This window comes from Tenrec ecaudatus, chromosome 6, assembly GCF_050624435.1.
Source record: "Tenrec ecaudatus isolate mTenEca1 chromosome 6, mTenEca1.hap1, whole genome shotgun sequence".
In the NCBI taxonomy this organism is placed as follows: domain Eukaryota; kingdom Metazoa; phylum Chordata; class Mammalia; order Afrosoricida; family Tenrecidae; genus Tenrec; species Tenrec ecaudatus.
This window is the reverse complement of record NC_134535.1, coordinates 110,493,928-110,511,186: the sequence shown is the minus strand read 5'-3', so window position 1 is coordinate 110,511,186 and position 17,259 is coordinate 110,493,928. Positions and strand designations below refer to the sequence as shown.

The 17,259-nt window shown below is 38.6% G+C and overlaps 1 protein-coding gene across 1 annotated transcript in view; it reads left to right on the top strand.

The window, feature by feature from the left end:
- Positions 1-12,281: 12,281 nt before the first annotated feature.
- Positions 12,282-17,259, top strand: part of SLCO1B3 (solute carrier organic anion transporter family member 1B3) — a 66,078-nt gene continuing 61,100 nt past the window's right edge. Inside the window, exon 1 of the mRNA XM_075553326.1 lies at positions 12,282-12,344. Coding sequence (XP_075409441.1) covers positions 12,282-12,344 — 63 coding nt within the window. The remainder of the gene's footprint in view (positions 12,345-17,259) is intronic.

Genomic DNA, 17,259 nt, shown 5'->3' with positions numbered 1-17,259 from the left:
TGGAATGATATGATATCTGTATTAACTCCCAATAAAATGGTTTTGGGGGAACAAAAAGAAATGCATCAATTCTTTTTTCAGTCTTCTTTATTCAATATGCAACGTTCACATAAATCTGAGGTAATTGAAAAGGCCATGGCTTGGGCCAGACACATTTTTGTTCTCACAGTGACGCATCCTTGCTGTTCCACATCGTAGAGAGGTGTTTTTTTTTTTAGCTCTTTTTTTAAAATTTTATTTTATTTTTATTTTTATTTTTTTTAATTTTTTTTTATTGTCAGCAAGCAATGCTGTATCATTTTATTTTTTTTAATTTTTTTTTAACAATTTATTGGGGCTGATACAATTCTTTTCACAGTTCATACATATACATACATCAATTGTATAAAGCACATCTGTACAGTCTTTGCCCTAATCATTTTTTTTCTCTTTTCTTCTTTTACATGTTATTAGGGACTCCAACACCTCTTACCACAATCCATACATATACATACATCAATTGTATAAAGCACACCCATACATTCCCTGTCCCAATCATTCTCAAGGCATTTGCTCTCCACTTAAGCCCCTTGCATCAGGTCCTCTTTTTTTTCCCCCCCCTCCCTCCCTTTTCCCCCCTCCCTCATATGCCCTTGGTAATTTATACCTCGTTATTTTGTCATATCTTGCCCTATTCGGGGTCTCCCTTCCCCCCTTCTCTGCTGTCCCTCTCCCAGGGAAGAGGTCACATGTGGCTCCTTGTAAACAGTTCCCCCTTTCCAACCCACTCACCCTCCACTCTCCCAGCATCGTCCCTCACGCCCTTGGTCCTGGAGGTATCATCCACCCTGGATTCCCTGTATCTCCAGCCCTCATATGTACCAGTGTACAGCCTCTGTCCTATCCAGCCCTGCAAGGTAGAATTCGGATCATGGTAGTTGGGGGGAGGAAGCATCCAGGATCTGGGGGAAAGCTGTGTTCTTCATCGATACTACCTCACACCCTAATTAACCCATCTCCTCTCCTAAACCCCTCTATGAGGGGATCTCCATTGGTCGACACTTGGGCCTTGGGTCTCCACTCTGCACTTCCCCCTTCATTTAATATGATATATATATACATATGTACACATACATATATACATATACACATACATACACACACTTATATCTTTTTTTTTTTTTGCATGGGAAGAGGTCACATGTGGCTCCTTGTAATCAGTTCCCCCTTTCCAACCCACTCACCCTCCACTCGCCCAGCATCGTCCCTCACACCCCGTAGAGAGGTTTTGTGCAGCAAATTTGCCCAATATCATTTTGCCCAATACGTCCTTTAAAATCTTTATTGCTGCTTCCTTGAGCACTGGTTATAGATCCAACTAAAGTGAACTCCTTAACCACTTAGATCTTTTCTCCATTTATCATGCTATTATCTATTGACCCAGTTGTGAGAGTTTTGTTTTCCTTTGATTGAGTTGTAATCCATACTAACGGTTGCCGGTTTTGTTCTTCATCAGCAAGGGCTTCAAGTCCTCTTGCTTTCAGCAAGCACGGTTATGCCATGTCCATACTGTAGGTTTTTAATAAACGCTCCACCAATCTCGGTGCTGTGTTCTTCTTACAGTCCAGCTTCTCGGGTTATTTGCATACACATTGAATAAGCAAGATAAAAGAATACAGCCCTGGTGAACATCTTTCATACCATGCAATAGACCCTTCTTCTGCCTGAGTGACTGACTCTTGATCCATGTATAGCAGCAGTTCTCAAACTGTGGGTCGCGACCCATTTGGGGGTCAAAAGACCCTTTCACAGGGCTTGCCTGATTCATAACAGTAGCAAAATTGCAGTCATGAAGTAGCAACGAAATTAATTTTATGGTTGAGGGGTTCACCGCAACATGAGGAACTACATGAAAGAGTCATGGCATTAGGAAAGTTAAGAACTGCTGATGTATAGGATTCAGATGAGCACAATGAAGTGCTCTGGAATTGATTACTATTTTTCTCAAGCTTATCCATAGTTTTTATAGTCCACACAGACTTTGAATAGTCAATAAAACACAAGCATACATCTTTCTGGTATTCTTTGTTTTCAGCAAAGATTTATCTCATGGCAACCACAATGATACCTCTTTTTCCATGTTGTTGTTGCTTTCTTCAGACAGCTCCCTGTCAATATAGTACTACAACCATTTTAAAATTATCTTTAGCAAAATTTTGCTTTTATATCATAGTAATAAGATTGTTTGATAATTTTCACATTCTGTTGAGTCACCTCCCTTTGCAGTGGATCCAAATATTCATCTAGTCCAGTCTTTCAAATTTCTTGGCATAAACGACAGAGTGTTTCCAATACTTTTTCAGTTTAATGAAACATTTAAATTGGTCTTCTGACAATTTCTGGACCCTTGGTTTTCTATTAATGTTTTCAGTGTAGTTTGGGCTTCTTCCTTCAGTGCCATTGGTTCTTGATCAGGTCTTTTGGGTAGTTACTCTGTGTATTCCTTCCATCTTCTTTTGACGCTTCTACATCAGTCAATATTTTGCCCACAGAATCTTTCAATATTTCAACTTGAGGCTTTATTTTTTTTCAGTGCTTTCAGCTTGATAAATGATGAGCATTTTCCATTTTTGTTCTCTAACTCCATTCCTTTTCACATTTTATTATAATAATGTCCTTTGTCTTCTCAAGCTGCCCTTTGAAAAGTCTGCGTGGCACTTTTACACCCTCATTTCTTCCATTCACTTTAGCTACTCTATGTTCCAGAGTAAATTTCAGAGTCTCCTCTTTGATCTTTTCTTTCATTCCTATTTTTTTTAAATATCTGTTGTCTTCCTTCATATATGATGGTCTTGGTATCATACCAAAGCTCATCGTATTTGGTACAATTATTAACTCGCATTAACTCCTTAGTGTTCAATGAGTTAAATATATTCTTTAGATGTTCTCAAAATTCAGATGCACTATCTTAAAGATGACATTTTTATTCTTATGGACTTATTTTAGTCTTCTTCAGCTTCAACGTATATTGAGAGTCAGCTCCCAGTCAGCCCTTGGCCTCAGTTTGGCTGCTGATATCTAGCTCTTCCATCATCTCATCCCACCAATGTGGTCAATTTGGTTCCTATGTATTCCGTCTGTAGACATCCATGTGTTTGGTTGCCATTTATGTTGTTGAAAAAAAGTATTTGCGATGAGGAAATTTGCAAAATTCTATCTCCAGCTTCATTTTTATTAGTAAGGCCATATTTTCCAAATATGGATCTTTCCTCGTGTTTCCAACTTTCACGTTCTGATTTACTTGACTGTGCAGCCCCAAGCCCACCCTGCTGCCTTAGATTTATCACTAGCTTTAGAGGTTGGTATGTAAGTTTGAATGATATTTATATTTAACTGGATTTCCTTATATATGTATAAATACTATCCTATCACAGACAGCATTGTACTTCAAGATAGGTCTGGAAATGTTATTGTTTCCCAGGAATATGACACCATTTATCTTGAAATTGTCATTTCTAGTATAGTAAGCCATGTAATTGGCTGATTCAAAATGGCCAATACCAGCCCATTTTCACTAATGCCTAGGATGTCAATCTTTAAGTACTCCATTTCATTTCTGACAACTTCAAATTTGCCTAGAGTCAGACTTTGTACACCCTACATTCCAATTATTTATCGAATGGTGCATTATTTCTTCCATACCTAGTAGAACGACTGAAGTTTAAAAAGCTTATTCACACCAAGAGGTGGTTAGGGTATGATGGACCTGAAACTTGCATCTCACGGACTGCTGTCAAGGAGAGGCCAACACACAGCAAGTCTACAAGGCAGAGTAGAACTGCCCTTGTGGGTTTCCTAGACTATAAATCTTTATGGAAGTAGAAAGCCACTTCTTTCTCTCATGTAGTACCTGATGGTTTTGAATTGCTGACCATGTGGTTAATAGCCCAACACACAATTGACTATGCCACCAGGGTTTTTGCAACTTGCATACTCTTCTAATAAAATAAAAAAATTACAAAACCTCATTAGAAAAAATCAACTGAGAAATCTTAAAGAAATAAACATACATTTACTATATGATTGAGACATTTCAATACTAGGTGTTTATTCCCCCCAAAATGAAAACATGTATCCACACAAAATTTTTTAAATAATTTTATAACATTTTATTGCCTCAAATATGAAACATCCTAAATATGCATTAAGTAAAAATACAAATTCTGTTAGAGGAATAAAATAGAATACCACTCAACTTTGAAAGGGATGAACTATTGACATTCACAAACCATGAGTGAATCTTAAAATAAGTGTGATGAATGAAAGAAGGCAAAAGAAGTACGTGCTATCTGATTGCACCAATGTCAAACTCTAGGAAGTATTTTCCTCTGTAGTGACCTAGAGAGGGTCAGTGGCTATCTGCGAATGTAATGACAGGAGGAATGGGGAGTAGAAAAGTTCTGAGAATGATTGTTATGTTTATTATCTTGCTGTCATTAAAATGACCAGCAAGAAAGAAAAGATCAGCCTGGGTGTCAGAAGAGACTCTGAAAGTTGCTCTTAGTGATAAAGTAGTGAAGCTAAATAGAAGAAATTATGAAATCAATTCTCTAAATAAAAAATTTCAAGTAGCAGCTCAAGAAGACAAAGTCAAATATTATCGTAAAAACCCAGAATTAGAAAACCAAAGGGGACAAAAACACTTAGCATATCTTAAACTGAAAGCACACAGGGAAAAATTCAAGCCTCAAGTTTCAATATTGAATGAGTCTATGGGCAAAATATTGAATGATGCAGGAAGCATCACAAGAAGATATAAACGATAAACAGAGTCACTGTACCAAAAAGAACTAGTCGACATTCCACCATGTCAGGAGGTCCCATATGACAAAAACCAAGGGTGCTGAAGAAAAAATTTCAAGTTGCACTAGAAGCATTAGCCAAAAAAGAGGCCCCAGGAATGGATGAAATGCCAATTGAAATGTTTTCACAAGCTGATGAAGCACTGGAAGCACTCACTCCTCTCTGCCAGGAAATTTAGAAGAGAGCAACTTGGCCAATGAATGGAAGAGATCCATATTTGTACCCAGGCCAAAGAAAGGTAACCGAACAGAAGGTTCAAATTATAGAACAATATTATTGATATCAGAAGCAAGCAACTTTTTGATTAAGATCATCCAACAAGAGTTGCGGCAATACTTAGACAGGGAGTTGCCAGAGGTTTAGGCCAAATTCAGTAGAGAACATGAAACAAGGGAAATCATTTACTGATGTCAGACGGACCTTCGCTACAAGCAAAAAAATACCAAAAATGTTAACTTGGGTTTCATAGACCGTGAGCATCATAACCAACTATGGATAACCTGGAGAAGAATGGGAGTTACAGAAACTTCATTGTGCTCATGTAGGAATTGTATATGTATCAGGAGGCAGTTGTATGAACAGAACAAGGGAATACTGAATGGTTTAAAATCAAGAAAGGTGAGCTATAGAGTTATATTCTCTCACTGTACATATTCAATCTGAATGCTGAGCAAATCATCCCAAAAGCTATATTATATGCAGAAGAATGTGGCATCAGGATTAGAGATAGACTTATTAATAACCTTCAGCATACCTTGCTTGCAGAAAATGAGGACTTGAAGCACTTAATGATGATCAAGGACTGCAGCCTTCAGTACGGATTACAGCTCAATGTACCACAGACCAAAATCCTCATATCTTGATAAATGGGGAAATTGTCAAGGATTTTGTCTTGCTTGGATTCACAATCAATCTTCATGGAAACAGCAATCAAGAGATCAAAAGACGTATTGTATTAGGTAAATCTGCTACACAAGACCTCGTTAGAATTGTGAAGAGCAAGGATGTTACTTTGAAGCCTATGTTACACCCGATCCACTGTGATATTTGCAATTGCCTCATATACATGTGAAAATTAAACATTGAATAATGAAGACCTAAATTGAATAGATGCATTTGAATTGTGGTGCTGGAGAAGAATATTGAAAATACCATGAACTGCTAAAAGGATAAACCTGTCTGTCTTAGAAGAAGTAAGGCCAGAGTGCTCCTTAGCGGTGAGGATGGCAAGACTCGGTCTTACATATTTTGGACACGTAACTGGAAGAGACGAGTCCCTGGAGAAGGAGATCGCGTTTGTTAAAGCAGTGAGGGAGAGGCAGTGAGGGAGAGAAAGAGCCTAAAGGAATGGATGGCATCGTGGCTGCAACGAGGGACTTAGCCACAGAAACGACTGTGGGGATGGCACAGGCCTGGCCAGTGTTTTGTTCTCTTGTTCATATTGTCACTATGGGTCAGAATCGACGGCATAGTGCCTAACACCACCGCCACCACCAAGGGTAATCCGTAGATCAAAACTCATTTAGTTTCACATTTTATGTATGTGAAGCTTATTGTACACTCATCGATCTTCAATAAAACAGTTCAACAAACATATCTCCAGCAAATACTTTGAAAATCTCATTTTCCCCTGTGAATGAGCTGTAAGAAGGAACACAAAAGCCTTTGTCTTCGAGTAGAATGTGTTCAGAGGAGAGCTATGCGCTCCATCAGATTTCCAATGGATGCCTTTTGTTTCAGGGGGAGATCCTCGGTCCTTTCTCATGAGTCACCTCTGCGGTGGATTCATACTTACAATAACTTATTTTTTAAATTTGCAGCTTTTAAGTTAACACCTAAGCATAGTAACTGTTTGTACCCCCCAAAGACTACCTTCAAATGATTACCAAAAATCACCAAATCCCTTGTCACTGAGTCAATTCACAGCCTCAGAAGCCTGATCTGGGCTCATTGTGCATTGACATCAACCTGATCACAGTGGTCTGGGCTTTGCTTTGGTTTATTTTTTTGAGAAGTAAGGGCTAAAACCAGTAGGTAAGGGGCGGTGATGGCCGAGTGGATGAGGCATTGGGCTGTTACCCTCAAAGGTCAGTGGGCCAAACCCACAAGCTGAACTGCAGGGAGAAAATGGGACTCTCTAGCCTTTTAATGATCTACAGTGTGAGGTACTTTAATGGAGAAGTTCTGCTCTGTCTTTATAGTGTTGTGATAAGTTGAACTTCCTGGGTAGCAGTGGATATACACAATCAATGCTCACAGAAGCAGCAGTCACGAGATCAGATAATGCATTGCAGTGTGTAGCTTTGCTGTGCCAAATGACTATAAAGTGTTGAAAAGCAAGGATGTTATTTTGAGGCTTAAGGTGACTCTAGCTCAAATCATGGTGTTTTCCATGGCCTCAGATGCACGTGAAAGTTGGACGTTGACTGAGGAAGACCAAAGAACAGCTGCATTTGAATCCTGGTGCTACTGACAGTACCAGGGACTGTCACAAGAACAAACAAATCGGTCTGCACCACCAGAATACTCCTTAGAGGGACAAATGGTGAGACTTGTTCTCACTTACTTGGAACATTTTTCAGGAGAGAATAATCCCCAGAGAAGGACGTCTTGCTTGATTTCTACTGGGAACAAAAGGAAGGCCCATGGCAGGATGAGTTGACACAGCGCCTGCAACCATGGCCTCAAACATTAGACCAATTGTCAGGAGGGGGGTAGGAGTGAGCCGTGTTTCCATGTGTTGTACTTGGGTCATTGTGGGTCAGAACTGACTTCATGGCACCTCACAACAACCTTCACAACAGTGGGTGCATGAGTGTATGAAAACGTGTTTGCAAGGAGAGTTTTCTTTGTTAACTCCACAAGGCTGTAGTAATGCACTGCTGTAGAAGAACTCTGATGGTATACTGGTTATGTGTTGGCCTGTTTATCGTAATAGCAGCAGTTTGAAACTACTACCTGTTCAATGATAGAAAGCCGAGGCTTTCTATTCCCATAAAGTTTTACAGTCTTGGAAACCCACTAGAGCAGTTCTGCCTTATCCGAGAGGGTCACTGTATGTTGTAATTGACTCAATGGTAGTGAATTTTTGTTGTTGTTATTGTTGTTTGCTTGTTATTATTATTATTTTTAAGTATGACTTCAGGGTGTACCCTCAACCTAATCACTTCTGACAAAAAAGGAATAAATTACATGCTCACACTCACAGGGAAAGACTGATATAAGGAATCACAACATGTCCAAAGCAACTAAAAAGAATAAAATTTACATTGCTGAGAACTTGAGTTGGACTTTTTTCTGCAGAGCTATGAGAAAATAAATTTCTATTCTTTAAAGTCACCTACTTGGTATTGCCATTAAAGCACCTATAAGTATCAAAGACCCTAAGACACTGGAGTGTTTATTCTAAGTGACCTAGGAAGTCAGTGGAAACTTTTAAACACAATTTTCACAAAGAATGATTTTTGTATCAGTGTCATGTTTGACTCTTTAACCATGATGAATTTCTTACTGTTTTTAATATTTTTGTTTATTGGTGATTACATAATTGCTTCTCTATGATTGTAGAGAACATCTTGACTTCTTTAAACCTTCTTCTAGTTACAGGTTTAAATGATCTGTGTGTAAGGTGATGCTGTTAGCAAGCCGCAGAGACAAATTGGAATCTAAATTTATCAGAGGCCACAGACTGCCCAGATGGTCTCATAAATAAATGTCAATCATATTTTCTTTATTTGGTCGGTTGGTTGTAGCAAACATAGGCAATTCTATTGATCACGACTGTCATCATGATGTTGACTTTGAGAGAACGGTTGCCACATGTCTTTCTTCTGGCCCCCCTGCTCTTCTGCAAACACAAAGGGTGTAATTACTTACAGAGCACGCACAGAGAAGGGCATAGAAAATGCTCTTTGGCCTCTGGAAACACTCCAGAATGTCACCACTGCTAGTTTTAGGTTAGGGATTTCTAATTTCGTCAGGTAATTTGTACTGTCCCCAAACTAGTTGTCATGGCCTGTGCAGCAGTGCTGTCGAGCAAATGCAAAGTAGTATGAGGGCGTCTACACTCATCCTACTCTGAATGGAAGAGCAGTTAAATGCTACTGAAAAGGAGCTGAATCTCTGTGGTTCTCAAACCAGGCATTACATAAAAAATCGTGTGACGTGTTTATTAAAAATGCCTTATCTTTGTATGTTCATTCTTACCCAGCCCTACCACATGCATTTCTTTTAGCTGTGGGATGTTGTTTTAATGAAGAATTCTGGTAGATTCTGACTCAACAGAGAAATATTTGGAATCCCTTCCCAATTCTTCTTTGTGCCAGTTCTACAGGCCCCAGGCCCTGTATTTTCTGCTTTATTCCCCTACATACTCTGTGGATCCCCTTATGAATCCACTTTTACAAGAACAAAACAAGAATCAAACCCAGCGTCCAAATAACTGTAAGAGGAACGTTAGTGTATATTGTTGTAGGTAGATCAACGATTGCCCTATGACAGCGATAATGGGTAAGAAGATTTTAATACACGCATTTGCTCGTTGCTATCGGCATTTGTGCTGTGAGGACAAAATCTCTATTGTATTCATATTTGTACCTCCAGAATCAAGTCTAGTGTCTGTGGTATAAAAAGCTCTGCCACTGAGTCAATTCCCATTCACTATATGACAGAGTAGAACTGTCCTTCAGTGTTTCCATGGCTGTAAATCCTAATCTTTCTCTTGAGGAAAGGATGGTGGATTTGAGCCAACAGCCTTTTGGTCGGTAGTTCAGCCCGTAACTTATTACACCACCAGGGTCAAATAGGCTATCAAAAATATTTGAGTAAGTGAATGAAAAATGAATTGCATTTCACCTCTATTCAAGAAAAATTCAAGTGGGTGGAAACCTTCCCTTCTCTAGAAACCAAATCCAAAGGAAGACACTATGTGACTTCTTTTCCTTATGTTTCTATATAAGCAGCCTATTATACAAACTAATCTTGACTTTTGTAAATATTTTTAAATAATTTATATAATTGATCCTGTACTGCATCGCTACTTTCCTATCTTCAAGAAAATCTCATCATATTAAAACTGTATTCAAGAGCCAAGTAAAAAGAGTATCTTTTGATTCTTTGAATTCTTAAATAGCTTGAAAACCCATTTTAATATTTTCTTTGCATTCCTTTGTTTGGAAAGAATTTTGAATACCTGGACAATCTGATATGTATGTATTCCTTAAAAACAAAACAAAACTTATATAGTCATATTAATTACATAATCAAGTACAAGCATTTCTTAGAAGTAAAAATTGTTTTTAACTTAAAATAAGTTATAAATTCTGAGAAAGTATTGATATAACCTTTAAAATATAGGAATATAGGAATAGCAGACTTCTGGAATTACCTAGGCAATTTTCTTCTATTTGTCTAGGTCAGTGACCTAAAGAGGTGGTTAATCATCATTAGACTAACAAAAAAGAAAGGGTGAAAAAGCTGACCGTCAAGGGATTTCAGCAACACGTAAAGGGATGGACGTGGTGATGTCGGAGTGGCTGTAGGATTCTAAGTCAGGTAAGAGCTTTTGAAATTCTCTAATTTTAACACTTCTACATAAGAATTCTTCACAAATGTTAAAAAAAGGATTTTAATAATCACATTAAATACTACAAATTTACTATGTATTGAAAATAATCAAATATCTTTTCTGGACATAGACATACATCAGAATTATATATTTTAAGGTTTATTATAGGCATATGTCATAAGTACAAAATAAAATTGAATTCCTGTTGCTATTTATTTTCTAGACAAGCTGAGCCACACATTTCTAGAAAACAAATGAATTTCTGGTTGCCTTCTTAAAATTGCTACAGGACGATTATTTTTACTAACTTCACCGAATTATTAGATCAGACCACTTGGCTTTTCATTCTACCTCCATGGAAGAAGTGGAGGGCTGTTAGTTCTTGAATAGGAAAGGGAGGAATCTCCAGGTTACTGACTGACCTCCACTATGACAGGAAAGGAGACTCGTGGGCTTCCAAAAAGCAGGTTCCCCATAATGGATCTGCCCTGGGCCTGCAGGATTTGCGACGAACTCACAAACACAGAGGCGGGGGTGAAGAAGGCCGTGCAAGTTGTCACTGCAAGGGATCGGCAGTGTGGCAGAAGCTGTCATAACTAAGAGTCACAGGCAGAATATCAAAGAGAGTATATTTGGGCAGAATCACCACCAAGAGAGGGGGAGAGCGGCAAGGGGGAAGGGGGAAGAAGACATACATAAAAGGAGAGCAGAACCTTGGGGGGGGCTTGGGGGGGTCATATAGAGACAGTGGTTCTATATGACTGAAGGTGATCGTGGGTGCATCGAGATATGACACCACAGACTAGGTCTGGTTTAATTTTAGATATAGTAAAGATACGAGCTTGATGGTTCAGGAACTTGTGAAAGAGTCTAAGAAGGTAGATGTATTATAGCTAAGGAGAAGGATAAGAGACAGAATGAGTCAGTCACAAAAAACAAAGCCCACAGCTGTGAGGGAAGAGCCTTATGAAATATTTGTTCCATAGACAAGGGAAAAAATATATCGAAAATGAAAGGGACACAATCTACCTGTCTAGGTCAAAATTTATTCATAGAATTTTGATAAAAGAATTGATTCAATGGCAGAGAATTTGGTTTTTATTTTTGTTTAGTAGCAGGCACTAAATCCTTGTCCGTTAAATAGATAAATAAAATATACTTAAAACATATTCTGTCACTGCTGAATAACTAATATCCATATATCTGTGCTTGGTTGTCAGCATACAAAAGTATTTTCGATATTAAATTTGCTATTATACACATATATAAACAAGAACAGGTTTCTAAAGCTTAGTGAAAGTATCATTTTTCTATTTACAAAATGAAATCCAATGAACTGCATTAATTTATTAATATTTAGATAGGGTTCTTTGTGGAACAAAGCTCAAAATTATAAAAGAGACTAGACCCATTGGTTGGCTAGAGACTGGTAGTGCCCCTAAGCCTGGGCTGGCCCTTAGTCATTCTGCAGTCTGATTTGAACTCCCTCCCACATTAGGAAAACTGGCTAATGAAGCTGAAAACGTCAGCATATTTTCAAGGGCAAAGTTCCGAGGGTTAGGAAAGAAGGAGGAATGGAAATTGGGCACCGAGGGAGGAAATGGGATCAGGGATGGCTCACGGGGGGGGTGGGGTGGGGGGTGGGGGGGGCTGACAATGGATGAGTTGACACAACATGTACCAATTGTTGAATGTAAAACTGATGATCGAGTTTGTAAATCTGTACCAAATTCACAATCTCAAATTCACAACGCTAAAAAAGAAACAAAGGTAGGGAACGCTGTATTGAATGCGCCCACATTTTTAAAGAGGAAAGTTACATATCCATTTATGAATATAACATAACTCTGATAAGCAAAACAAACTCCTTGCCATGGCGTCAGTGCTAACTCCGAGTGACACGCTGCGGCATAAGGAAAGTGTAACTGCGGGAGGAGTAAGCCCAGTCTTTTTCCCGCGCAGCTGCAGGTGGTTTCCAACTGCCAACGATGCGAATCACAGCCCAACCTGGACCTGCTACACCACCAGGGTTCTCTCAGCTCTGATGAGATTATTAAAGACTGATAACATTAGTTTCCAAGATATGAAGGTAGACATCTGGGGAGGCAGGGTTCAGAGGGAGAATATTCTCTATATCACTTTTTGGTCTTTTTCATTTTAAATTATATGCATATATTTTCTCTTCCAAAATAAATGAGCAAAATTTTTGTTCTCTCAAGATGAGGTTAGTCGAGCAGCTCCAGAGTCTGTGAGAACTAGTTGGCGCTCACTTGATCCTGTTTAGAAATCCACATCTTCTCTGCTCCCTGAGAATTTATTCCAGTGGCATCTCGCATCAGAAATCTTCTTTAAAAAAACCCTCAAACCCATTAGTGTCAGTCAATTCCAAGACATGGGGCTCTGTGTGTTACAGAGTAGAAGGCGTCTATAGAGGTTTCTTGACTATGAACCTTAAGGAAGCCATTGTCCAGGTGTTTGGTACATAATAAACCACCCCCTGTAGGTTACTAGAGAACAAACGGGGCCCTCCGGGGACCTTCTTACGTCACTCCAACAATAACTCAAGCTATTATATTTTGAATATCTAGTATGTGCAAAGCATTATCTAGTACTTTTCAAAATTATAAAGACAAATTATTTTTTTCTTTTAAATATTTATTATGTATTTATGCAGAAATGTTTTTCCTTTTAAAGTCTGCAATTTAACATTTGGCTCACACAATCTACTGGGTGAGTCTCCATTGTCTTCTTCATTTGTTGTTCTGAGTTTCCCTCCCTGACTTTATCAAACCAGCTAAATTACAATTCCCACTAGGCTGGGACTATGCATAGTTATTTTAGTTTTTTAATTCTCCTTTTCCCTTTGTATCTAGTTCTACCCTACTAAACACATTAGACCCTGAGTTAGTATAAGTGGATTTATTGTTTGGATGATTGATAATGCTGTAATTAATTTTTAATTAATTTTTTTAAAATTTCCCCCCCTTCAGAGGCAATCATTTCCAGTCAAGAATTGATGAGAACATTCTATTGGTAATTGTGGTACAAAGATGGACCCAAATCATCCTTTGAATGCAACAACAGAGGAGCAGCCAGCCAGCAAAAGGAAAGCTAGATGCTGCGATGGATTCAAGGTAGAATGAGTTTCATATTTCCAAACTGAAATAAGTAAATGGGGAAGTTATCACTTTTTTAAAAGTAGATAAGTTAAGAAGAGCATTTTTTTCAAATTAGCTCTCATTAGAGCACACATTAAAACATTTTTAAAATGCACATCTTGATTTAAATCTATCTGTATATCTGATGACATTATTGCTTTGGTGATATTTCAGGTGTTTGGATGTTTAATACTGGTGAAATTTAGAAATAGTTTGATGACATTTTCTATTCCTTGATGCATCAAAAGATATTTGTTAATGTGAGAATAATAAAAGAAAATGTTGTTAATGAATAACATGCAACACCAAAAATTGCATATTTGATCATTTGGAAAATTGGTCTATGGTCTATTGGTCTATTAATTGGTCTATGGTCTTGATAATATAGAGCTATATAGGTTATAATATTATATGTCATTATGTATTATATTATAAATAATTGCATATAACAAAATTCTACCATCAAGCCAGTTCATCCTGATTCATGCTGTTACGTTGTCAGGTGCCATGAGTCAGTTCTGACACATGGTGACACTGTGCCCAATCCTGGACCATCCTCCATCTGTTCCTATGTTTGGCCCCCCAGGAGCAGCCATCTCCTTGAGGGAACGTCCTCTTTTTTGCTACCACTCCATTTTACCAAACACGATGTCCTTATCCAGGGACTTGTCTCTTCTGACAACATGTCCAAAGTAATAATATAGTTTCTGAGTCTGTAAATCTTTACAGGAGCAGATATGTCACCATTCTCCTGCTGAGAAACTGTGGCTTTGAACTGCCAGCCTGGAGGTTAGCGTTTCAATGCAGACTAGACAGTTCCACCAGGGTGCTTTTATAAGTATAATACACAGAGATAAGCACATAAAAGGTAGTTATATTATCTTTAAGATATGTATATCTTTAAAAAATAATTTTATTGGGGGCTCATACAACTCTGATCACAATCCATACATGAATTGAATCAGGCATGTTTGTACAATGTTACCCTCATTCTTTTCCAGGCATTCACTATCTGTTGAGCCCTGGGTATCAGCTTTCCTTTTCCCCACCCCTCCCCACCACCCTCGTAAGCCCCTGATAGATTGAATATTGTTATTTTCATCTCTCACACTGACCACTGTCTCCCTTCCCCCATGTTTTCTGTTGGTTCTTCCTCCTGTAGAGGGGTGTATGATTCTGTGTCTATCATTGCGATCGGTTCCCCCTTTCTCCCTTCCTCTCCCCCTTGTCCTCATACCCTTCTGGTAGCACTACTCCAACTCCTGTTCCTGGAGTCTGTGTGTCGTGAGCTCCCATCCCTCTCTATACCTGTGCACATGTTCCGGTCTAGTCTGAATTAGGAAACAGCACTGGAGTCATGGTAGTGGGAGTGAGGAAGCCTCAAGGAATGAGAGGAATGTAGTGTGTTTCATAGATACTTTAGTGCACCCTGGTGACTCATCCCTTCCCTGTGGCCCCTCTGTGGGGAGATTGTTCCACTGTCTACAGATGGGCTTTGGATCTCTGCTCCAGCCCCCTTGTTCTCAATAATATGTTTTTGTTTGTTTTGTGTCTGCTGATACCTATTACCCGGTCCCTATGACTCCTCTTGATCGCACCAGTATGTGCTTCTTCCATGTGGACTTGTTGCTTCTCTGCTGAATGGTGCCTTGTGTAACTTCAAGCCTTTAAGACCCCAGATGCTATATCTTTTAATCACCAGGCACCATCCGCCTTCTTCGCCACATTTGCTTATGCACCTGTTTTGTCTCTAGCAATTGTGTTGGGAGGGTGAACATCTCAGACTGCTGATTGGTTAGAACAGTGTTCTTGTATTGAGGGAGGGTATGAGCAGAGAGCCAAAGTCCATCCCCTACCTCAGTGTATTGCTGTATAAATATATATACATGGGCCAATACCTCTATTATGGGGATTAATGTATTCACATATGTACACTACTATGTTTATACCTCTATCCATTTCCTTGCTTCCTTGGTCCGTCCTCTGCTTTCTTTTACCTTCCTACTGCCCCACTGTCACTTTCCCCGTATTTCTTTCTCTTAGTACCATTCTTAGCTAGCTTGCTGTTGCTCCTACACCCCTGCGCCCTGACCTCAGATCCATATCTCCTCCTCATTATTGACTCCAATAGTAGTTTCCTTTTTTCTAGCGGACTACTAAAAAAATTCTGAAATAACAATGACAAGACCAGGCCCAAATTCCTGGGGATGAGTTAGAAAAGCCATTTAATATTCCCATATGCATGTTGGCAATAGTAATAAGCCTGAAATTTGGTTTTATCACAAAATCTGGGATATTAAATTGTGTAGACTGTATGGTAATGTTTAGAAATAGGACAAAGTACCACTTGAGCACATAGTAGTAGATAATTGTTTTCCCCATTTTATAGAAAACTAGGGCTCATGGAATTTGAGAAGTTTGCCTAAAACCACCTAAAATTTAGCTTGAAATGCCGGGAGGAAAATGTCAAGAAAAGAAAAATCCGCCATGGATGTCTTTGACTAATATCCTAGGTTCATTTCCTTAGTCAAATTCATAGTGTTTGCCAGCTGAATAAAGATCACAGAGAACAGACCCCATTGCAATAATGTTACAGATGGGTTCTTTGGACTTTGCTCAGGGCACACGAAGTCTGCTTTCAGAGATTGTTTTCAGAAAAAATTCTCTCTCTGATAATACATTTGAATAATATTTAAGCAGAAGAAAATCATTAAAATGATATTGGTTAACGCAAGTCTATGATGATCTATTGTCGGGGGGAAATACTGTGTGCTGTATTATTTGCTCCTTTAAAAACCATGATCTTGCAATCATTTGGTTTGTGTGTGCGTCAGAAGCTAAAATCAATAAGCAGTAGCTGCTGGCACAGTTGAAGCGAAGCTGCACAGCCGTGTGCAACGTGCATGTGCACAGAACTGACAACCGGAGACTCCGAATACCTAGTGAGAACGTCCTGCATTCCAGACACTGGTCTGATGTCTTCTTAAAATTTAATTGTTCAAAATATGTAACATAAAGCATAACATTTCCTTGGTTGACCTTTTGCCTGTGATTCACTGGCATTAACCGCATTGATAATGTTGTGAAATTCTCATCACTGCACATGTTCGGAAGTTTACATCACCACAAACCCTTAAGCAAATCCCCCCCGCCACGCCTTTCTCTTCGTCTAGAATCTGGTCATCTATAATCTATCTTCTGCCTCTAGGAATTTGACTATTCCAGGTCGTTCATATAAGTGGAATCATACATATTTTCTATTTATGTTTGTCTTAATTCATCTAAGTTTTTAAGTCTAATCACTTTGTAGCCTGTGCCAGACTTCCATTTTAGTGACATAATAATATTTTGTCTATTAGCTACGTTTTGTCATTTGTTGAGTGGCATCTAGGTTGTTTCCATATTCTAGCTATTAAAGAATAATTACATATATATATACATTTACATATATACTCATATATATACACCTATGAGGGATATTGCTGGGCCATATGATAATTCATTTTTAGGAAGACAAACTACTTTCCACAGTGACTATACTGTTATACATCATACAGAAATGATTGAGGATTCATTCTTGAAGAGAAAACGACCAATCTGTCTTGTTTTCCTTATTTTAAATATCATAGTGGGCAGGGAGTGTTATCTCATCTCAGTTTTTATTTGCATCTCCCCAATTACTGATGGAACATA